This window comes from Ranitomeya variabilis, chromosome 2 (genome assembly GCF_051348905.1).
Source record: "Ranitomeya variabilis isolate aRanVar5 chromosome 2, aRanVar5.hap1, whole genome shotgun sequence".
NCBI lineage: Eukaryota > Metazoa > Chordata > Amphibia > Anura > Dendrobatidae > Ranitomeya > Ranitomeya variabilis.
In genome coordinates this window covers 212298325-212321339 of record NC_135233.1, presented here as the reverse complement: position 1 = coordinate 212321339, position 23015 = coordinate 212298325, and the positions used below count along the sequence as shown (strand labels likewise).

At 40.3% G+C, this 23015-nt stretch overlaps 1 protein-coding gene across 2 annotated transcripts in view; it reads left to right on the top strand.

Moving 5' to 3' along the window:
* The window catches only part of NR5A1 (nuclear receptor subfamily 5 group A member 1), a 311739-nt gene that overhangs the window by 146440 nt on the left and 142284 nt on the right, over positions 1–23015 (top strand). For both annotated transcript variants that reach the window (XM_077283563.1, XM_077283562.1), the window contains exon 3: positions 8362–8503. In XM_077283563.1, the coding sequence (XP_077139678.1) occupies positions 8362–8503 (142 nt within the window). The remainder of the gene's footprint in view (positions 1–8361; positions 8504–23015) is intronic.

Genomic DNA, 23015 nt, shown 5'->3' with positions numbered 1-23015 from the left:
TGTGTAATTTCTCTTAAAGGGAATCTGGCAGTCGATCCTTGCCATCCAAACCATGGGCAGCATGAATTAGAGTCTGGCTGCACGACTGCTCCAGCATTTCAGAAAAAAACAGAATTTAAAAACCCATCATGGCCACCTTCTTTCTTCACTGCTCAACTCAATTGACCGCTTTCTCCCATGTGCGAACATCGGGAGAGACCTGTCAATCAACTAGAGTGGTGCAGATAGTAGCCGGATTAATCTCGTCTCTACCTATGCTCCCTGGCTCGATCTTTAAACTGTGTTTTCTCTTAAATGCTTCTTTGTTACATACCTGCCAGCAATCATGCAGCTAGGCTCTGATATATGCTACCTGTGGATCGGGCATCATGAATCAACTGACAGGCTACAAAAGCAAAAATTGTGTAATGAGCGAGGCCCAACTTATCTTGTAAACCAGAAAAAAAAGAGTATAGACCCCTGAAATATAACTTTTAATGTTACTAAGTTAAAAATCTTTGTGAACTCTCATTATCATCAAATATCAGTGGGTGTAAATCCTATACGCATTATCTATTGAAAAGATTGTATTCCAATAAATACTCTAAAATCTTCACCAGGAGATAAGTGTAATCACACCCTATTGCTCCCTACATGAGTCCCTACCTGCCAGCAGAGGTTGGCACCCTAATGTTAAATGGTATGGCGCCTCACTTGTCCACGGCTGTCCTTTATATCCCTAAGCCTCCCCTATTATACAATGCAGTACATGTAGTGTTTATCTTCAACAGACAATTAGATATTTTAATCCCTAAACCACCCCAGATATAGAGTGTAGTATAGGAAGTATTTATGCCCACTAGACAATCAATCAGATATTTTAGTCATCAAACCATCACTAATAAAGAGTGTAGTATAGGTAGTATTTATGTCCGATAGGCAATCAGATATTTTAATCCCTAAACCACCCCAGATATAGAGTGTAGTATATAGTAGGTAGTATTTATGTTCAATAGACAAACAGATATTTTAATCCCTAAACCACCCCTAAATGCAAGTATGTTCGATAAAAAAACAAACAGTTTTTGCTATAGAACTTTATTAAATATTTTGGACTGTTTGGCTCCTGCAGCCTCTATGTATCGCAGTGATATGTGACTGCAGAATGAACTAACAGTGAATACTTCTATGATTCTTGTCTCTTTTCTCCTGAGCTATATTCTAAGTGGATTTAAAAGTGTTAACTGTAAATGATTTTAATCACTTCTGTGGTATATGTAGCCTATTTTCTCCAGTGATCAGTTGAACTTATAGTGGTGGAAATAAGTATTTGATCCCTTGCTGATTTTCTATGTTTGCCCACTGACAAAGACATGAACAGTCTATAACTTTAAGGGTAGGTTAATTTTAACATTGAGAGATAGAATATCAAAAATAAAGCCCAGGAAATCACATTGTATAAATTATATACATTTACTAGCTGTACTACCCGGCTTCGCCCGGGTTAATGACTGCTGTTAGCAAAATAGAATGTGTTAACAAAAATTTATTCTGCACACAAAAACCACAAAACAAATAGATAGAAATGTAATTATTAAAAGGCAAAAACTAAGCAAATAGAAGCATTTCACAACATATATTAGCTTTGTTATACTGAGAATGTCTTTGTTGCCTATATTAACCAATCAGAGCTCAGGTTAATTAACTGTAGCAAAATAGAAGCTGAGCTGTGATTGGTTGCTATTGGCAGCCTGATAAATCCCCAGCCAACAGGAAGCCCTCCCCCCTGGCAGTATATATTAGCTCACACATACACATAATAGACAGGTCATGTGACTGACAGCTGCCGTATTTCCTATATGGTACATTTGTTGCTCTTGTAGTTTGCTTATTAATCAGATTTTTATTTTTGAAGGACAATACCAGACTTGTGTGTGTTTTAGGGCGAGTTTTATGTGTCAAGTTGTGTGTGTTGAGTTGCGTGTGGCGACATGCATGTAGCGACTTTTGTGAGATGAGTTTTGTGTGGCGACATGCGTGTAGCAACATTTTGTGTGTTGAGTTGCATGTGACAGGTTAGTGTAGCAAGTTGTGTGCAGCAAGATTTGTGCATGGCGAGTTTTGCGCGTGGCGAGTTTTATGTGTGGTGCATTTTGAGTATGTGCAAGTTTTGTGTGAGGCAACTTTTGCATGTGGTGCAACTTTTGTACATGTGGCAATTTTTCTGTGTGTGCAAGTTTTGCATGAGGTGAGTTTTCCATGAGGTGAGTTTTGCACGTGTGGCGAGTTTTGCGTGAGCCTAGTTTTGCATATGGCGAGTTTTGCATGTAGCGAGTTTTGAGTGGTGACTTTTGTGTTTCGACTTTTATGTGGCGAGGTTGGTGTGTGTGTGTGGTGAAATGTGTGCTGAGGGTGGTATATGTGTTCAAGCACGTGGTAGTGTGTGGCGCATTTTGTGTTTGTGTTCATATCCCCGTGTGTGGTGAGTATCCCATGTCGGGGCCCCACCTTAGCAACTGTACGGTATATACTCTTTGTCGCCATCGCTCTCATTCTTTAAGTCCTCATTGTTCACATCTGGCAGCTGTCAATTTTCCTCCAACACTTTTCCCTTCACTTTTTCCCCATTATGTAGATAGGAGCAAAATTGTTTGGTGAATTGGAACGCGCGGGGTTAAAATTTCACCTCACAACATAGCCTATGACGCTCTCGGGGTCCAGACGTGTGACTGTGCAAAATTTTGTGGCTGTAGCTGCGACGGTACAGATGCCAATCCCGGACATACACACATACATACATACACACATTCAGCTTTATATATTAGATATACCTGTATGTAATCTCCTGTATATAGTATATACCTGTGTGTCATCTCACCTATATATAGTATATATCTGTGTGTCATCTCCTGTATATAGTATATACCTGTATGTCATCTCCTCCTATACATAGCATATACCTGTGTCATCTCCTCCTGTATATACTATATACCTGTAGGTAATCTGCTCCTGTATATAGTATATACCTGTGTGTCATCTCCTCCTGTATATAGTATATACCTGTATGTCATCTCCTCGTGTATGTAGTATGTACCTGTATGTCATCTCCTCCTCTATATAGTATATACCTGTGTGTCATCTCTCCTGTATATAGTATATATCTGTGTGTCATCTCCTCCTGTATATAGTATATACCTGTGTGTCATCTCCCCTGTAAATAGTATATACCTGTGTGTCATCTCCTGTATATAGTATATAGCTGTATGCCATCTCCTCCTGTATTAGCCCTCGTTCACACGTTATTTGGTCAGTATTTTTACCTCAGTATTTGTAAGCTAAAATGGCAGCCTGATAAATCCCCAGCCAACAGTAAGCCCACCCCCTGGCAGTATATATTAGCTCACACATACACATAATAGACTGGTCATGTGACTGACAGCTGCCGGATTCCTATATGGTACATTTGTTGCTCTTGTAGTTTGTCTGCTTATTAATCAGATTTTTATTTTTGAAGGATACCAGACTTGTGTGTGTTTTAGGGCGAGTTTCGTGTGTCAAGTTGTGTGTGTTGAGTTGCGTGTGGCGACATGCATGTAGGGACTTTTGTGAGATGAGTTTTGTGTGGCGACATGCGTGTAGCAACTTTTTGTGTGTCGAGTTGCATGTGACAGGTTAGTGTAGCAAGTTGTGTGCAGCAAGTTTTGCGCATGGCGAGTTTTGCGCGTGGCGAGTTTTATGTGTGGTGCCTTTTGAGTATGTGCAAGTTTTGTGTGAGGCAACTTTTGCATGTGTTGCAACTTTTGTGCATGTGGCAATTTTTCTGCGTGTGGCAATTTTTCTGCGTGTGCAAGTTTTGCGTGTGGCGAGTTTTGCACGTGTGGCGAGTTTTGCATGTGGAGAGTTTTGCGCGTGGCGAGTTTTGAGCGGCGACTTTTGTGTTTCTACTTTTATGTGGCGAGGTTGGTGTATGTGTGGTGAAATGTGCACTGAGGGTGGTATATGTGTTCGAGCACGTGGTAGTGTGTGGCGCATTTTGTGTGTGTGTTCATATCCCCGTGGTGGTGTGATTATCCCATGTTGGGGCCCCACCTTAGCAACTGTACAGTATATACTCTTTGGTGCCATCGCTGTCATTCTTTAAGTCCCCCTTGTTCACATCTGGCAGCTGTTAATTTGCCTCCAACACTTTTCCTTTCATTTTTTCCCCATTATGTAGATAGGGGCAAAATTGTTTGGTGACTTGGAAAGCGCGGGGTTAAAATTTCACCTCACAATATAGCTTTGACGCTCTCAGGGTCCAGACGTGTGACTGTGCAAAATTTTGTGCCTGTAGCTGCGACGCCTCCAACACTTTTCCTTTCACTTTTTCCCCATTATGTAGATAGGGGCAAAATTGTTTGGTGAATTGGAAAGCGCGGGGTTAAAATTTCACCTCACAACATAGCCTATGACGCTCTCGGGGTCCAGACGTGTGACTGTGCAAAATTTTGTGGCTGTAGCTGCTACGGTTCAGATGCCAATCCCGGACATACATACATACATACATACATACACACACACACACATTCAGCTTTATATATTAGATTTGCATTTTGCAGTGAGAAATAAGTATTTGATCCCTCTGGAAAACAAGACTTAATACTTGTTGGCAAGCACAGCAGTCAGATTTTTTTTGTAGTTGATGATGAGGTTTGCGCACATGTCAGGAAGAAATTTGATCCACTTCTTTTTGCAGATCATCTCTAAATCATTAAGATTTTGTGGCTTTCGCTTGGCAACTCGGAGCTTCAACTCCCTCCATAGGTTTTCTATGGGATTAAGGTCTGGACACTGGCTATGCCACTCCATGACCTTAATATGCTTCTTTTTGAGCCACTCCTTTGTTGGCTTGGCTGTAAAATTTGGGTCATTGTCTTGCTGGAGGACCCAGCCATAACCCGTTTTTAATGTCCTGGCGAAGAGAAGTAGGTTGTCACTCAGGATATTACGGTACATGGCTCCATCCATTCTCCCATTGATGCAGTGAAGTAGTCTTGTGCCCTTAGCAGAGAAACACCCCCAAAATATAATGTTTCCACCTCCATGCTTGACAGTGGGGACTGTGTTCTTTGGATCATAGGCAGCATTTCTCTTCCTCCAAACACAGTGAGTTGAGCTAATGCCAAAGAGCTCAATTTTTGCCTCATCTGACCACAACACCTTCACCCAATCACTAACAGAATCATCCAGGTGTTCACTGGCAAATTTCAGATGGGCCTGCACATGTGCCTTCTTGAGCAGGGGGACCTTGCGGACACTACAGGATTTTAAACCTTAATGACTTAATGTGTTACAAATGGTTTTCTTGGTGACTGTGGTCCCAGCTGCCTTGAGATCATTAACAAGTTCCCCCTGTGTAGTTTTAGGCTGATCTCTCACCTTCCTCATGATCAAGGATACCCCAAAACGTGAGATTTTGCATGGTACCCCAGATCAATATTGATTGATAGTCATTTTGTATTTCTTCCATCTTCTTACTATTGCACCAACAGTTGTCTACTTCTCACCCAGCGTCTTACTTATGGTTTTGTAGCCCATTCCAGCTTTGTGCAGGTCTATGATCTTGTCCCTGACATCCTTAGAAAGCTCTTTGGTCTTGCCCATGTTGTAGAGGTTAGAGTCTGACTGATTAATTGAGTTTGTGGACAGGAGTCTTTTGTAAAGGTGACTATGTAAGAAAGCTGTCTTTAGTGCAGGTAACGAGTTGATTAGGAGTGTCTAATTGGTCTGTGGGAGCCAGAACTCTTAATGGTTGGTAGGGGATCAAATGCTTATTTCTCTCTGCAAAATGCAAATAAATGTATATAATTTATACAATGTGATTTTCTGGATTTTATTTTTAATATTCTATCTCCCAATGTTAAAATTAACCTACCCTTAAAATTATAGACTGTTCATGTCTTTGTCAGTGGGCAAACTTACAAAATCAGCAAGGGATCAAATACTTAGTACCCCCACTGTATGTAGAAATAACACAGGAATAGTGACTCTAGCTGTTGAATTAAATATCACTTTTTGAGGATAATGCATTCAGTTTTTTTGCTGTCCTATATAAATGCACAAATACCTAATGTAATGATCATAACAGAGCTTATTATTTTGCCCATCTGTACCTTTACTATAATCTAGAACAGACTCAAAAGGCCACATCTAGCCTTTTGGCTATTCCTGTCCAGCCCAAGGACTGGGACAGCCAAAGTGCTCAAAATAGTTGTGTGGCCAATATCGTTACCCCCTGCCAGGTATTACTATTTCAGCATTATATGTGCATCCCTAGGATGCAGATACTGTTGCATATAATCGTGGAGAAGGGAGGGACTGGCTACAACTTCCATCTTTCAGACTCTATGCTCAATGCAGCAGGTGCGAGGAGGTCAGCACACTGTGCCTGCTGTGCGAGACCTCAGTCCACACATAGCACAGACCAGAGGAACGCATAAGGAGAATGGGACAAGTTGAGTAGTTTGTTATTTGTTTTTAATGTCAGACACTTGTGGGGGATTCTGGGGACATTATACTGTGTGAGGGCCATCATACCATTTAGGAGGGCTGTGGACCATCATACCGTGTATGGTGACTGTAGGGCCATGATACTGTGAGGGATGAAACTCTGTAGAGGAGCTGTGGAGATCATCATACTGTGTATGGAGAAGCCTCATACTGTGTATGGTGACTGTAGGGCCATGATACTGTGTGGGATGATACTCTGTAGAGGAGCTGTGGAGATCATCATACTGTGTATGCAGAAGCCTCACACTGTGTATGGTGACTGTAGGGCCATCATACTGTGTGGGATGATAATTCTGTAGAGGAGCTGTGGAGATCATCATATTATGTATGGTGACTGTAGGGCCATCATACTCTGTAGAGGAGCTATGGGGATCACCACGCTGTGTGTGGAGAAGCATCATACTGTGTGAGGGACTGTGTGAACATTATTCAGCAATGATGCTATGTGTGTGTGTGGGGGGCAGTTAATCAAGGTAAGGCGTTATCCAAGCATGCTTGTGTGATAACCAAGTGACTTCGTCGTGCTCGAATATTATGTTTGAGTCCCGGCGGCTGCATGTCTCATGGCCGTTTGACAGCTGCAACACATGTAGGGATTTCCAGTTTGTTAGACAATCACAGCATGTGTTGCGACTGTCAAACAGACACGAGACATGCAGGCGCAGGGACTCTTATATAGTATTCAAGTCACTCGGTTAGCGCATGAGCATGCCCAGATAACACCTTAGCCCAGCTAGTCAACATATAATGTGACAGCTGTCTTAAGTATGTGCAGCCTGATTTGTGGAGCTCATGGTATAGAGAATGATTAGCTGAGCAGAATGATATATGGGCAATAGTGTAACTATAATAGGTGCAGGGGTTGCAATCGCACCTGGGCCCTGGAGCATAGGGTCCAAAAGGTCTCTTTGGCCCTATATAAAAAGACCATCACGATTATAGATTTGCAATAAATGGGGGCCCCGCTGGAGCTTTTGCATAGGGGCTCATAAGCTTCAAGTTACGACACAGTATACAGGTTTTGGTATAAATTGAAATATCTGGCATTTATACGTAAGAGTCCAGTGGGCGGTCCTACTTAGGTGATTGACAGCTATCTCTGCATGAGGGAAGACTGTCATTCACCGAGTTGGACTGCCCACTTGTGATTTTCTTTAACAAAGGTAGACATTGGTTTTAGCAATCTTAATAATTATAATTGTGCTGCACTTCTTAAAAGTCCAACTTAGCACATGTTGAATTCTCCTAGGGCACAAATGCTACCGGTCGAGAACCTAGTCCCTAAAGACTTAAAGGGAATCTGTCAATCAGATCAACCCTCCTGAGCCGTCCATATGAGCATGCAGGTCATAGGAAGCGGAATAAAATGACACCTTGATATCTGCAATCCGAAATCTTATTACAGAGAAATCCATGTCTTTTCTTAATATATAAATGAGCTGATAAGATCTATGGGCCGGACATAGATCTCACCAAGAATACACATTAAATTAATGTGGGACAGTTGAATGGGAAAACTCCTGCAGTTTCAATCATACACTCTTCATTGTGAATTTCTAAGCAATCTTGTTCTTCCCACATTTACATAGGTTTCTTCACATACTCCAAAGAGATGCCAAAACTCTATTGACTTCCTATGAATTGTCGGTAGTATGCGTCTCTCCAATCTTCATCCCTCTTATGACCAGAATCCCCCTAATTTATCTCCTATAATTTGTGCTATCTCATGTTTTAGACATTTTTGATCAATTCTTGATTTTATTTTGCTTTGATATAAAATGCCTTTTTTTTTCCTTTTATACCTGATTGGTTTTATGCTTTTGTAAAATGTAGGGCTTCTTCAAGAGGACTGTCCAAAATAACAAGCAGTACACCTGTACAGAAAACCAAACCTGTAAGATAGACAAAACTCAAAGAAAGAGGTGTCCATACTGCCGTTTTCAAAAGTGTCTAAATGTAGGAATGCGCCTGGAAGGTAAGACACTGCTCAGTGAAAAGTTATTTTACATTTTTTATTGTCTTTAAAATAAAAAAAAAATGAAGTGCCTTGAAAAAGTATTCATACCCCATGAGCTTTTACACATTTTTTTTTTTCACTTTACATCCACAAACTTAAATGTATTTCATTGGGATTTTATGTGATATACCAACACAAAGGAACAAGCGTTTGTAATGTGTCGAAGGAAATGATACATGGTTTTCTAATTACTTAAAAAATATAAATCTGAAAACTGTGAGATGGATTTGTATTCAGCCCCTGTAGTTTGATAACCCTAAATAAAATCCTGAGTGACCAATTGTCTCCAGAAGTCATATAAATTGAGTCCACCTGTGTGTACTTTATTCTTAGTATAACTACAGCTGTTCAAAGGTTTGTTTGAGAATATTAGAAATCAAACAACATCATGAAAACAAAAAGAAACACACCAGACCAGGGATAAAAAGTGAAGAAAAGTAAACAGCATAATCAAAAAGAAGGAACACACCAGACAGGTCAGGGATAAAGTTGCCAAGATGCCTGGAGGAGCTGCAGAGATCCACAGCTCAGGTGGGAGAATCTGCCCACAAAGCAACTAATTGCTACTTTTGGTTGGTATATCACATAAAATACATTGAGGGTATGTGCACACGTTGCGGATTTTGCTGTGGATTTTTCCGCAGCGGATTTGGAAAATCCGCAGTGCAAAACCACTGCGGTTTTCACTGCGGATTTTCACGCGGTTTCTTCTGCGGATTCCTCTGCGGGTTTTCAACTGCACTTTCCTATTGGTGCAGGTTGAAAACCGCTGCGGAATCCGCAGAAAGAAGTGACATGCTACTTCTTTTTTTCCACAGCGTTTCCGCGCAGAATTTTCCGCAGCATGTGCACTGCGGTTTTTGTTTTCCATAGGTTAACATTGTACTGTACACCGCATGGAAAACTGCTGCAGATCCGCAGCGTCAAATCCGCAGCGTCAAATCCACTGCGGATCCGCAGCAAAAACCGCAACGTGTGCACATAGCCTTAAGTTTGTTGGTGTAATGTGAAAAAAGTATAAAAGTTCACGGGGTATGAATACCTTTTCAAAGCACCGTAGTACTAATATATACTGCAACATTACATGTACATATTTTATACATATATATGCATCTCTATGTATACCACATGATCATTTTTTTTCCATTTTGGTTACTATATAGATATACACACACAAAATGAGAAAATAGTAGCATATAGCATAAATCGACAGACATATGCAAATTATCTACACATATTTACAGTATTATATACATACTTATCTATATTTATACCATATGTCACTTTTTGCTCATTTTGTTTAAATATATACCATATATACTCGAGTATAAGCCGACCCCCCTAATTTTGCCACAAAAAACTGGCAAAACTTAATTACTCGAGTATAAGCCTAGGGTGGAAAATGCAGCAGCTACCGGTAAATGTCAAAAGTAAAAATAGATACCAATAAAAGTAAAATTAATTGAGACATCAGTAGGTTAAGTGTTTTTGAATATCCATATTGAATCAGGAGCCCCATATAATGCTCCATACAGTTCATGATGGCCCCATAAGATGCTCCATACAAAATACGTCCCATATAATGCTCCATACAGTTTATGATGGGCCCATAAGATGCTCCATATTAAAAAATGGCTCATATAATGCTGCACAAATGTTGATTATGGCCCCATAAGATGCTCCATAGACACATTTGCCCCATATAATGCTGCACAAATGGTGATTATGACCCCATAAGATGCTCCATACAGACATTTGCCCCATATAATGCTGCACAAATGCTGATTATGGCCCCATAAGATGCTCCATATAGATATTTGCCCCATATAATGCTGCACAAATGCTGATTATGGCCCCATAAGATGCTCCATAGAGATATTTGCCCCATATAGTGCCGCACAAATGCTGATTATGGCCCCATAAGATGCTCCATAGACACATTTTCCCCATATAATTCTGCACAAATGCTGATTATGGCCCCATAAGATGCTCCATAGAGATATTTTCCCCCATATAATGCTGCACAAATGCTGATTATGGCCCCATAAGATGCTCCATAGAGATATTTTCCCCCATATAATGCTGCACAAATGTTGATTATGGCCCCATAAGATGCTCCATAGAGATATTTTCCCCATTTGCTGTTGCTGCGATAAAAAAAAATAAAAAAAATCACATACTCACCTCTCGTCACTCAGGTCCCCAGCACTTGCTATACTCACCTTTCCAGTTCCACTGCTGAGCGCCGCTGTGTCTTCCGCATCCTCCGCACTGAAGTTCAGGCAGAGGGCGGCGTGCACACTAATTGCGTCATCGCGCCCTCTGACCTGAGCGTCACTGCAGAGGACGCAGAAGACAGAGTGGCGCCGACGGTGGAACGTTGGACAGGTGAATATGCCCCCGTTATACTCAGCTGCTCCTGGCGCGGTCCCTGCAGGTCCCTGGTTCTCCGGGCGCTGACAGCTTCTTCCTGTATTGAGCGGTCACATGGTACCGCTCATTACAGTAATGAATATGCGGCTCAACCACTATGGGAGTGGAGTCGGGTCCATATTCATTACTGTAATGAGCGGTACCATGTGACCGCTCAATACAGGAAGAAGCTGTCAGCGCCCAGAGAACCAGGGACCTGCAGGGACCGCGCCAGGAGCAGCTGAGTATTATTAGACAGCTGCCGCTCCCCCTCCCCTGCCGACCCCTGGGAATGACTCGAGTATAAGCCGAGAGGGGCAATTTCAGCCTAAAAAAAATGGGCTTAAATTCTCGGCTTATACTCGAATATATATACAGTATATATATATATATATATATATATATATATATATATATATATATATATATATATATATATATATATGTCTTATGCTCTGGTAAATGGGGTCTCAGACAGACTCTACCCAGCACTGCCCACAGTACAGTAGTTCTGCAATTGGGATTACAATTATAACAAAATGGTGGGGAAAATAAGTATTTTATACTCTGCTGACTTTGCAAGTTTTCCCTCCTGCAAAGAACGGAGAGGTCTGTAATTTTTAGAGTTCAGCGAATTTGTTCTGGTTCGGTTCCGAATAAGATCGGCATATTGTTTTGCAATTTTCGTGGAACACAGCCGAACGTTATTAGAGTCAATGGGAGCAGAAATTACCGAATATGTTCAGAACTGGTCATCAAACATACATTCGGCACGACTAATGTTCGAATATGGCAAAATCAGATTCAGCGACCAAATCCGAACATATTCGCTCAACTCTAGTAATTTTTATCATAGGTACACTTCAACTGTAAGAGACAGAATCTAAAAATAAAATTCAGAAAATCACACTGTATGATTTGTACATAATTAATTAGCATTTTATTGCATGAAATATGTACTGTATTTGATACAATAGAAGAAAAGCAGCATATATTTAGTACAGAAACCTTTGTTTGCAGCTACAGAGGTCTGACATTTCCTGTAGTTCCCCAAAAAATAAATCACAATGCTAACATGATGTCAGGCACAGCCTTCCTTATAAAGTCTTGTATGTATGCTGCCAAGGCAAACAGGATCATGGGGTGCATTAAAAGAGGTCTGGATACACATGATGAGAGCATTATACTGCCTCTGTACAAATCCCTAGTTAGACCGCACATGGAGTACTGTGTCCAGTTTTGGGCACCGGTGCTCAGGAAGGATATAATGGAACTAGAGAGAGTACAAAGGAGGGCAACAAAATTAATAAAGGGGATGGGAGAATTACAATACCCAGATAGATTAGCGAAATTAGGATTATTTAGTCTAGAAAAAAGACGGCTGAGGGGCGATCTAATAACCATGTATAAGTATATAAGGGGACAATACAAATATCTTGCTGAGGATCTGTTTATACCAAGGAAGGTGACAGGCACAAGGGGGCATTCTTTGCGTCTGGAGGAGAGAAGGTTTTTCCACCAACATAGAAGAGGATTCTTTACTGTTAGGGCAGTGAGAATCTGGAATTGCTTGCCTGAGGAGGTGGTGATGGCGAACTCAGTCGAGGGGTTCAAGAGAGGCCTGGATGTCTTCCTGGAGCAGAACAATATTGTATCATACAATTATTAGGTTCTGTAGAAGGACGTAGATCTGGGGATTTATTATGATGGAATATAGGCTGAACTGGACGGACAAATGTCTTTTTTCAGCCTTACTAACTATGTTACTATGTTACTATGTATTTATGTATTACTTCACATGGTCTAACACTGTCGATCAGGCACTATAAAATAGATGAGCAGAGAAAGCAATAGCCATTTTAGAATTCTACATAGACAGGGATTAATAAGAGTGTGGCATACTATTGAAGCACTGAATACTAGAATATTGGAGTGGTAGTCTCAGACTGAATAAGATCACACAGATTCAAGTATTAGGGAGGTGCAGAACCTGCAGAGTCAGTGTGACTATGATCCATGTCATACTGTACTACAGCACCTTAACATAATTTTTTAAACTTCTGATAAACCACAAAAACAAAAATAAAAATACCGGTATATCTGTTTAATACCCGAGAGTGCTAGTTTTCATACTGAAGTGTTGTCTGTATAAGGCTCAAAGGTCAAAATCAAAATACAAAATAAATTTTATTTTTTGTTTGTAGAGGCCAGACAAAAAAAAAACTTTCAACATTCTAGAAATTGAAATATAACTGCCTAAATCAGGAAGTATACATATTTTAGCAATTTTATTAATACTTTTTGCACACTTATAATAGTCCAATACAACAGCCGAATACAGTCTTCTTATCCAGGCACTTGCTTTTGGGATGTGATGATATCTAACGTTTCTTCTAACTTATTTTTTTCTGATAAAGGCTTGAGGTGGGGGTGTTATTTTTTTTAACCATTATAAAAAAAAGGATGCATTTTAATTTTTGCCTACCTGTTTTACTAGTCCAATTTAGCAAATATACAATAATACTGTTGGCTTTTGCAGCACCTTTTCTGTGCGTACTATATTTTTTGTCAAGGGGGTATAGAAAATTTGTAAAAAATTGTATATATTTAAATGGTACATAAAAATGTTAACGTTTTCCATACATGTTTCACTTGCCCAATTTGGCAACCATAAACACCACAACTATATGTTGGGCTGTTGCTGCATTTGAAAGCCGTGTACCCAACTCCTCCCATTTGTTATGACATCCTTTTTGGGCTTGGGGAATTAATCTGCTTAACTAAAAATCTGAAAAATTTAATTACACTAAATTAAGACCTTTAACTGTTCAGGTTTATTTTGGATCCGGTCGGATGAACACGTAGATGGGCTGTACTCCTGAAGTAAATCAATTCTTCAGACATGATGAGAAAGGTTTTTTTTTTAATTCAAAACGCGTTTCAACGCCATACTGGCATCATTTTGAATGAAAAAACAAAACCAGATTTATTTTGGCAATCCTGATTAATTTTGCTAATTAGAGACAAGTACACGCCACACTGATATTTTGGGCAGGCTGGTGTTGCATTAACTTTATTGACCATAATGTGTACCCTACCAAGCATTCTGGGCTGATTCCATATTTTTCCAATGTTGGAAACATTATGTGCGTGTCCAAATTGTAGATGTTATAAACAAAAAAGTGACTATGATAACAGATGCAGTGTGAAACCCCCCCCAAAGAACAATACTACAGCAGCCTGCCCATCAGTAGTAGTAGTACCAAATTAAGGTCACACTTGCCCTCCTTTGCCTCTGCCAAGCATTTTAGTTGGGATGAAGTGTAGGGCATCATAGAATGTGTCTCATCACTTGTCTCAGTCATGGGTCGCTGATGTTATCTCTGACAACGACACTATCAGCTTGAGTCAGTGTTCCGCTTCTTCCACCTCCTCTACCGCCATAGCAAAATTTCAATTCTGTGTCACCTGTTTCTGTTTTGCCACTTAGTCTCCTAACTTACAGCATTCTAAAGACTAAGGAAAATATTTCACCAGAACAACTTCTTCTAGTTGATTTATTGTAGAACATGAACAGTCAGCCTTTGTACTCATATTACATGGGGCTAGAGTAGATGAAGGAGATGATGTTTCAGATGTCTGCTTTTGTTGCTGGACCTGCAAGCTTCTTGGTAGGGGCACTGGCAGTGGTTGTAAAACTCTACGCCAGGACAAATCTAGAAGGCAAGAGTGAGGATGGAGAGCAAGGAGCTTAGTCTAATGTCCGCATAGAGACAACTGTGAGCAGAGTCAAAGATAATGCTGACAATGATTGGGAGCCTAATCGGGGTTCCAAGGATGTGATGTCATCAGAGGATTAGTGCGAGTTTTATGCGGCAAGCTTGGGCGCAGATGATGTTGGGATTATGGTTTGTGCTGGAGGCTCAACAACAATGCTTGAAATCTCTGGTGATGGTAGTGGTAATTTCCATGTGTGGGAATCTTAGGTGTGGGAATTCTATTCCACATTGCCAGAGGACTATTGCAGTGTGTAGTCTTTTCTGTTATTAAGTTAGCCAAATACATCCTGGCACACATCAACCAGGAACTACATCACTGTCAGCACATGAAGCAACATCACCTGCTCATGTCGAGAAAGCAAACTGACGAGCAGGATGAGCAAGGTTCAAGTTGTCCTTTTCCTTGTTATCGCTTTTCTGGTAAGCAAGACCATATTAATATGTAGAGCCACTGCTAGGTGGTTGTCATCAATCCCCATCATCATTATTATTATTATTTATTCCATGGCGCTTTATATGTGAGGAGGGGTATACATAGTAAAAACAAGTACAATAATCTCAAACAATACAAATCACGACTGGTACATGAGGAGAGAGGACCCTGCCCATGAGGGCTCACAATCTACAAGGGATGGGTGAGGATACAATAGGTGAGGATAGAGCTGGTCGACAGCGGTTTGGTGGTTACTGCAGGTTGTAGGCTTGTTGGAAGAGGTAGGTCTTCATGTTCTTTTTAAAGGTTTCGATGGTAGGTGAGAGTCTTCATTTACTGCTTTTCTTACTCTTCCTGCTCCTCCTCCATTAAGTCTTTATATCCTTTAGTGGTCACAAGAAAATCGCTTTTGGTCATCTATTTGTGTAGAAACTGAACTCCTTCATGATCAAGTTGATCACAATCATAAGGGTCGCATGTCGATTGCTAAAGCCTTTAAAAAATTCTTTGTCTTCCATGACTCAAAATTTTAGGAAAATTTGAGCATATTCATTTTTAGCTAAATTGATTTTTAGGAGGTCACATCTGGGGTGACACTGCGAAAGATTAGGGTGGACAGAAAAGATAAAAATTGCTAAAAAAAATGATATATAATGACTCCCAATTTTCTTTTGCTCTCTGACTTTCTGGCTCTCTGCTTTACCATCATGTTTTGTTCTATTAATTTGAATGGGGCAAAATTGCAATACCAAACTTAAGTTATGAACATATGTTTTATTTTTTCTTTAAAGCTGCCATGGTTTTCTTATCCTGGTCAAACATATGTAGAAGATAAATGTTTTCTTCTCTGACAAATATTGTAGTCCTCTCTTACTTCTATACACTTTACTTGTGGTGGCCATTGGAAGCAAACCCTTCTTTCTTTCTTTGAATATCAGGCTCTGTTTTAATGGCAGCTGAGCACATTCCTGATCAAGTTATTCTTTCATTTTTTCTGTTTCGTTTTTTCTCTCCTGTTTTTCCAAGAGCCCCAATTGTGTTATTTTCCCATCATCATACACATATGTGGGTTAGTTATTTGTAGGATGAGTTGTACATTTGAAATAGAACATTCGTTATGCGATCTAACAGACTGAACAATCGTGAAAGAAATATATATATATATCACGATTCCACAATTGTTTTTTTGGGGTGGTGGTTTTGTTTTTAACATGATTCTTCAGGTCAAACAATTATGGCGATACCAAATTTATAACTTCAATATATATTACAGTGGTTAGAAAAATTCAGAACTATGAAGTCTTGTTGGAGTTACCATTTTTTGAGATATGTAACTTCTTTATTTTTGCATCAATGCAACTGGAAGAGGGCTTCCTTTTTCTTTAGTGAGCTGTCTTTTTTATTGATACCATTTTGAGTTACATATAATGTTTTTATTGCTTTTTGCAAAAAAAATCCTATATTTCTATTTTTTCTTTTTTTCTTTAAGGCATTTACTATACAGGTTAAAAATACATTTTATATTTTCATGGCTTTTACCAAATTTGTTTAAATTTTTCATTTCTCAAATTTTTTAATTAGATGAAGAGAGGCAATTTAAAACGTTAATTTTTTTTAATAAATATTTTTTAAATTAATTTTTACTTAAACCTACAATTTTTGTAATCACTTGTGTTACGGTATGTAAAGCATTGCATTATTTAGTAATATTACACTACTGGCACCTGTCCAGTGTGCACGGGTTTAGCTCCTGGCTCTACTTCATACACTATGACATATGATGTAATAGTATGCCCTGTATTGTGAATGGGTTACATGAATGAGGGCATAATGGCCTTTCTTTTTCAACTGACTGCCTCTAGGGACTGATAAAGTACAGCCATGCTTGCCTAAAAATGGATGCAAACAGGGCCTTACATGTATGTATAGTGATAATATCCTACTTTATCTAAGTTTTCCTCTGCTGACTCTGACTGATTCTACATGGGAAAGCTGAAAAGTAAGCAAACAGGAAGTGTCAGCCTATCTAGTGGACACTGTATCAATTTTTTTTAAATGTAAATACCCCAAAAATGTATATGCATCGATAAGAAAGAGCAAAAAATGCTCATTACATTACACCCATTATTATTTTTGGTCGACTTGAGGCACCTCTATATTGTATTGATGACCAATCCGTCCATATTCAAATTGGACATTTTCCCTCATGGGAAATGCTTGGCTGACTGTAACTTTCCCCAACAAAATCGTGCAGAGAGGTGCCGAGAGCTTTCCCATTCTCATCGGGGGTGTGTCTTATGACACATCCTTTTTAATAATAAAACTAGCACTATTTACCGAAAGGAACTAGGATTTCACGTTATCGTTTCAGTTCCATTAAAGTCTATACAAGCAGTCTGACGTGTGACCTTGAACATTGAAAAGAAAGCAGTATGATTTCCTAGTAGAAGTCTCGGGCTGAATAGTAGAACTGGTTCAACACAGAATAAAAACTTATTCTACTCCGTATGAATGACTTTTGCAGTGATTACAGTTCAATTAGTGATGCAATGCGAAATATACACTTAAAAGTCATAGAACACTTTGTTTCCTCCGAGTGACTGTCTTCTTGCCGCGATCATTATTTAGCCATGTATAGAAGCAAAATTGTGCCACTTACTATCTAAATTAATCAATTTACTATAGGAAATGAAAACATCTCTCAACGAGCTGCTGAAATTTCTTTATATTTGCCGTGGGGGTTGGTTGTGAATTGCTGCAGGAAAAGAAAGACAGAAATAGACTTTCACTGGGTAACAGGCAACGATAGGACATGATTTGTGTTTTCCTACAGATGGAGGTGGCGGATTCAAGGAAGCAATAGTTGAATGCACTATATGCAATAGGCAAGGGATATACAGTGGCTTGCTAAAGTATTCAACCTCTTGGCATTTTTCTTGTTTTGCTTCCCCAGAACCTGGAATTTCACTTTTATTTTTGAGAGTTTGCGTCAGTTCATGTACAGAACATGCCGACAACTGTGAACATTTGGCTTTCTTTTTATTGTGAAGCAAACAACAAATAGAACAAAATAACTGAAAACTTCATTGTACATAACTCCTAAAGTCAGTACTATGTAGAGCCTCTTTTTACAACAATACAGCTGCAAGTCGGTTTGGATAAGTCTCTATGACCTTTCCACATGTGGCCACTGGGATTTTTTTCCCATTCCTCAAGGCAAAACTGCCCCAGCTCCTTCAAGTTAGATGGTTTCCTCTGGTGAATAGCGAACTTCACATCTGACCACAGATTCTCCATTGGATTAAAGTCTGGGTTTTGCCTAGGCCACTCTAAAACACTTACAGTGCTTGCCTTAAACCACTTGAGTGTTGGTTTAGCAGTATGGTTTGGGTCATTGTCTTGTTGGAAGGTGAACCTCTGTCTCCAATCACTGACAAACTGAAACAGGTTTTCCTGAAGAATATCCCTCTATTTTGCATCATCCATCTTCCCCTCGACATTTTCCCTGTCCCTGCTGCGGAAAAACATCCCCAAAGAATGATGATGCCACCACCATGTTTCACTGTGGGGATGGCGTTTTGGGGTGATGAGCTGCTTTGGTTTGGCACCAGACATAGCTTTTACCTTTCTGGTCAAAAAGTTCAGTTTTGGTCTCATTTAACCACACCACCTTACCACCTTCCTCCATACATTTTGGGAGTCTCCCACATGTCTTTTGGCAAATTCAAAATAAGGCTTACAATTTTTGTGTGTAAGCAAAGGCTTTTTTTCTGCCCACTCTTCCAAAAAGGCCACCTCTATGGATTGTACGGCTTATTGTGGTCATATGGATAGATACTCCAGTCTCTGATTGGGAACTCTGCAGCTCCTTCAGGGTTACCTTTGGTCTCTCTGATTAATTCCCTTTTTGCCCAGGCTGAGAGTTTTGGTGGGCGGCCCTCTCTTGGCAGGTTTGTTGTGGTACCATGTTCTTTCTATTTGATGATAATGGATTTGATGGTGCTCCAGGGATCATCAAAGACTTTTTTTTTTATCAACCAACCCTGTCTTGAACTTCCCAACAACTTTGACCCTGACTTGTTTGAAGATCTCCTTGGTTTGAATGGTGACATTTTTATAGGCTTCATAGCAAAAGGGGTGACTACATATGCACATGACAATTTTTAATTATTTGATCCTATAAATTTAATTTATGCCTATACTTTCTTACTTCACTAAAACTATTTAGTGCTCATGCATCACACACATCAGTGGCTTACTGAATACTTTTGCAAGCCACTGTTCCTAGGAGAAAAGTATCGGGAACCATTGGATCTTACTGAAGGCTAACCAACATTTTAAACCAAAAGAACATTTCTAGTTGCATGGCAATTCTTCGTGCCCTGAGATCAACACTTAAAAACTCAGCCTTTGTAATGCCACAGAGCAGGTTGGAGTATCGAATTATGTAATGCAGGCTCAGGAGAGGAGCCTGCTCCACACACATTACATAGCCGACATTTGTCTCTAACAGCAGAAGCCAAATCTGAGCGCTGAACATTTCCATTAATCCTATAGATGCTGCAGTACATTTTCAGCGACATTAAAATATAGGGGACGCCGGTGCGCTCAGCATGACCGGAAGGTAACCCATAGTTTGCCATGGCAGCCATCAGCTGCTGAAGGCCCCTGTCGCTGCTATTTTGCCTCTATTGTGAAGCACAGCCACATGCTAGGCTTCATAGAAGATCAAGATTTCTTCTATAAACTGCCATACCCTGGTATTGCAAGACATAGTATCAGTGATCCTAAGGAGACTAAAAATTAAAGTAAAAAAATAAATTAGTAAATATTATAAAAATTAAAAATGTAATTCTTATTGCAGCATACATACAAATCCAGACGATCAGAATTCACAATATATAAAATCATATAACCTATTTCGTGAGTGTTATAAAGAGAGAAAAATGAAATACCAGAATTGTGGGGTTATTTTAACTTACGTCTTGTCCATAAAAGTATGTAAAAACTTGACTACTGCAACCTCCTGCTCTGTGGCCTCCCCTCAAACACTCTCGCACCCCTCAAATCTATTCTAAACTCTGCTGCCCGACTAATCCACCTGTCCCCCCGCTATTCTCCGGCCTCTCCCCTCTGTCAATCCCTTCACTGGCTCCCCATTGCCCAGAGACTCCAGTACAAAACCCTAACCATGACGTACAAAGCCATCCACAACCTGTCTCCTCCTTACATCTGTGACCTCATCTCCCGGTACTTTCCTACACGCAACCTCCGATCCTCACAAGATCTCCTTCTCTACTCCCCTCTTATCTCCTCTTCCCACAATCGTATACAAGATTTCTCTCGCGTATCATCCCTACTCTGGAACCCTCTACCACAACATATCAGACTCTCGCCCACCATCGAAACCTTCAAAAAGAATCTGAAGACCCACCTCTTCCGACAAGCCTACAACCTGCAGTAACCACCGATCGACCAAACCGCTGCATGACCAGCTCTACCCTCACCTACTGTATCCTCACCCATCCCTTGTAGATTGTGAGCCTTCGCGGGCAGGGTCCTCTCTCCTACTGTACCTATTATGACTTGTATTGTTCAAGATTATTGTACTTGTTTTTATTATGTATACCCCTCCTCACTTGTAAAGCGCCATGGAATAAATGGCGCTATAACAATAAATAATAATAATAATAATAAAAAAAAAAGAAAGAGAAGTGATCAAATTGGTATCAATAAAAACATCAGTTAATCATGCAAAAAAGTAATGTCGACACATCTTGAGGGAAGAAAAATAGAACATTCAAAGTCTCAAAAAATTAAAGAGAATTTGGTTTAATTACTGCAGGTTTATATTACACTGCGGGGTGCGGCACCATTTCAAATTTCATGTCTGGCAGAAGGAACGGTAGAATTGGTCCTTGGTACAATCATTGACCATCTCCTCCACATGCATATAGACATTTAACAGGAACAGTGATGTGTCAATCAACCAGAGTGAGTGGGTGAGACTAGGCAGGAGATCCAGGCGACGATGAAGTGCATGGTTATACCCCAATTCTAGCCTTATACTTTTTGGGGGGCAATGCTTTGTCAAAATAAAGGAATCCATTGTCTTTGGGATAAAGAACTATGTGGCCATATAAATATTTTGGGAGGGCTAAATTATTATGTATTGTGCCAAACACTTCTCCTGCAGGGGCGGCCCACCAGGGAATTCCCCTGCTCCCCCGTGTGCCAGTCCAAGCCTGGCTGTAGGCTAATGTATGTGACTGGTGGCTGATAATTGCCAGAGATTTCCCAAGTTGTACCAGCTAACTTCAGGGCCACCTAACTTAAAAAAAACCCCAAAAAACAGATATTAAGAAATTGTGGTGATACAATTTGCTTGTACATTAGGACAGAACTTAACAGCAGAGACAGCGCAATATGAAACATTTACGTTATTGCTGAATGACTTGCTTCATTTTTATGGTTAGTTAATGTTGTTATATTCTCTTCCTTTGGTCGGAGGTCTCTCCCCTTCCTGTGTGGCTGTTCAAAAACAGACTCTTCAGTCCCGCTGCGGTCCAGCCATACTTCCCCCTCTCTGGCATCTAAGAGATATAGGGAAGTTCTTTCTGCAGAGTTTGGCAGAGCAGAGTAAGACTCCCACACAAGATGACACATTCTTGAATTTCCACTAAGGAGTCCGAAGCAGCTGCTCCTTTCTGACATACAAAGAGTTAATAAGCGTTTCCAAATTCTGCCGCTAATCATTTATTTGTTCATATCATATAGGACTGCCAATTTTCAAAACAGAATTGTATTCTACTGAGATTAAGTCATTTGGGTTTAGTCTTACTTGAATAAAGTACATCGTTTTTAATAATTTTTTCTTTCTACAGATAGTTAGTCCAGCAGCAGATTTCTCCTTATGAAACCGTTCTTGCCATTATTAGACTTAGAATTCTAGAAGCTGAGCAAAAAAAAAATAATTATATATATTTTTATACTGCTCAAACAAATAAAGGGAACACTTAAACAACAGAATATAACTCCAAGCAAATTAAACTTCTGTGAAATCAAACTGTCCACTCAGGAAGCAACACTGTGACAATCAATATCACATGCTGTTGTGCAAATTGAATAGACAACAGATGGAAATTATTGGCAATTATCAAGACACACTCAATAAAAGAGTGGTTCTGCAGGTGGGGACCACAGACCACATCTCAGTACCAATGCTTTCTGGCTGATGTCTTGGTCACTTTTGAATGTTGGTTGTGCTTTCGCACTCGTGGTAGCATGAGACGGACTCTACAACCCACACAAGTGGCTCAGGTAGTACAGCTCATCCAGGATGGCACATCAATGCGAGATGTGGAAAGAAGGTTTGCTGTGTCTGTCAGCATAGTGTCCAGAGGCTGGAGGCGCTACCAGGAGACAGGCCAGTACACCAGGAGATGTGGAGGGGGCTGTAGGAGGGCAACAACCCAGCAGCAGGACCGCTACCTCAGGCTTTGTGCAAGGAGGAACAGGAGGAGCACTGCCAGAGCCCTGCAAAATGACCACCAGCAGGCCACAAATGTGCATGTGTCTGCACAAACGGTTAGAAACAGACTCCATGAGGATTGTCTGAGTGCCCGACGTCCACAGATGGGGGTTGTGCTCACAGCCCAACACCATGCAGGATGCTTGGCTTTTGCCGCAGAACACCAGGATTGGCAAATTTGCCACTGGCGCCCTGTGCTCTTCACAAATGAAAGCAGGTTCACACTGAGCACACGTGACAGATGTGACAGAGTCTGGAGACGCTGTGGAGAGCGATCTGCTGCCTGCAACATCCTTCAGCATGAACGATTTGGCA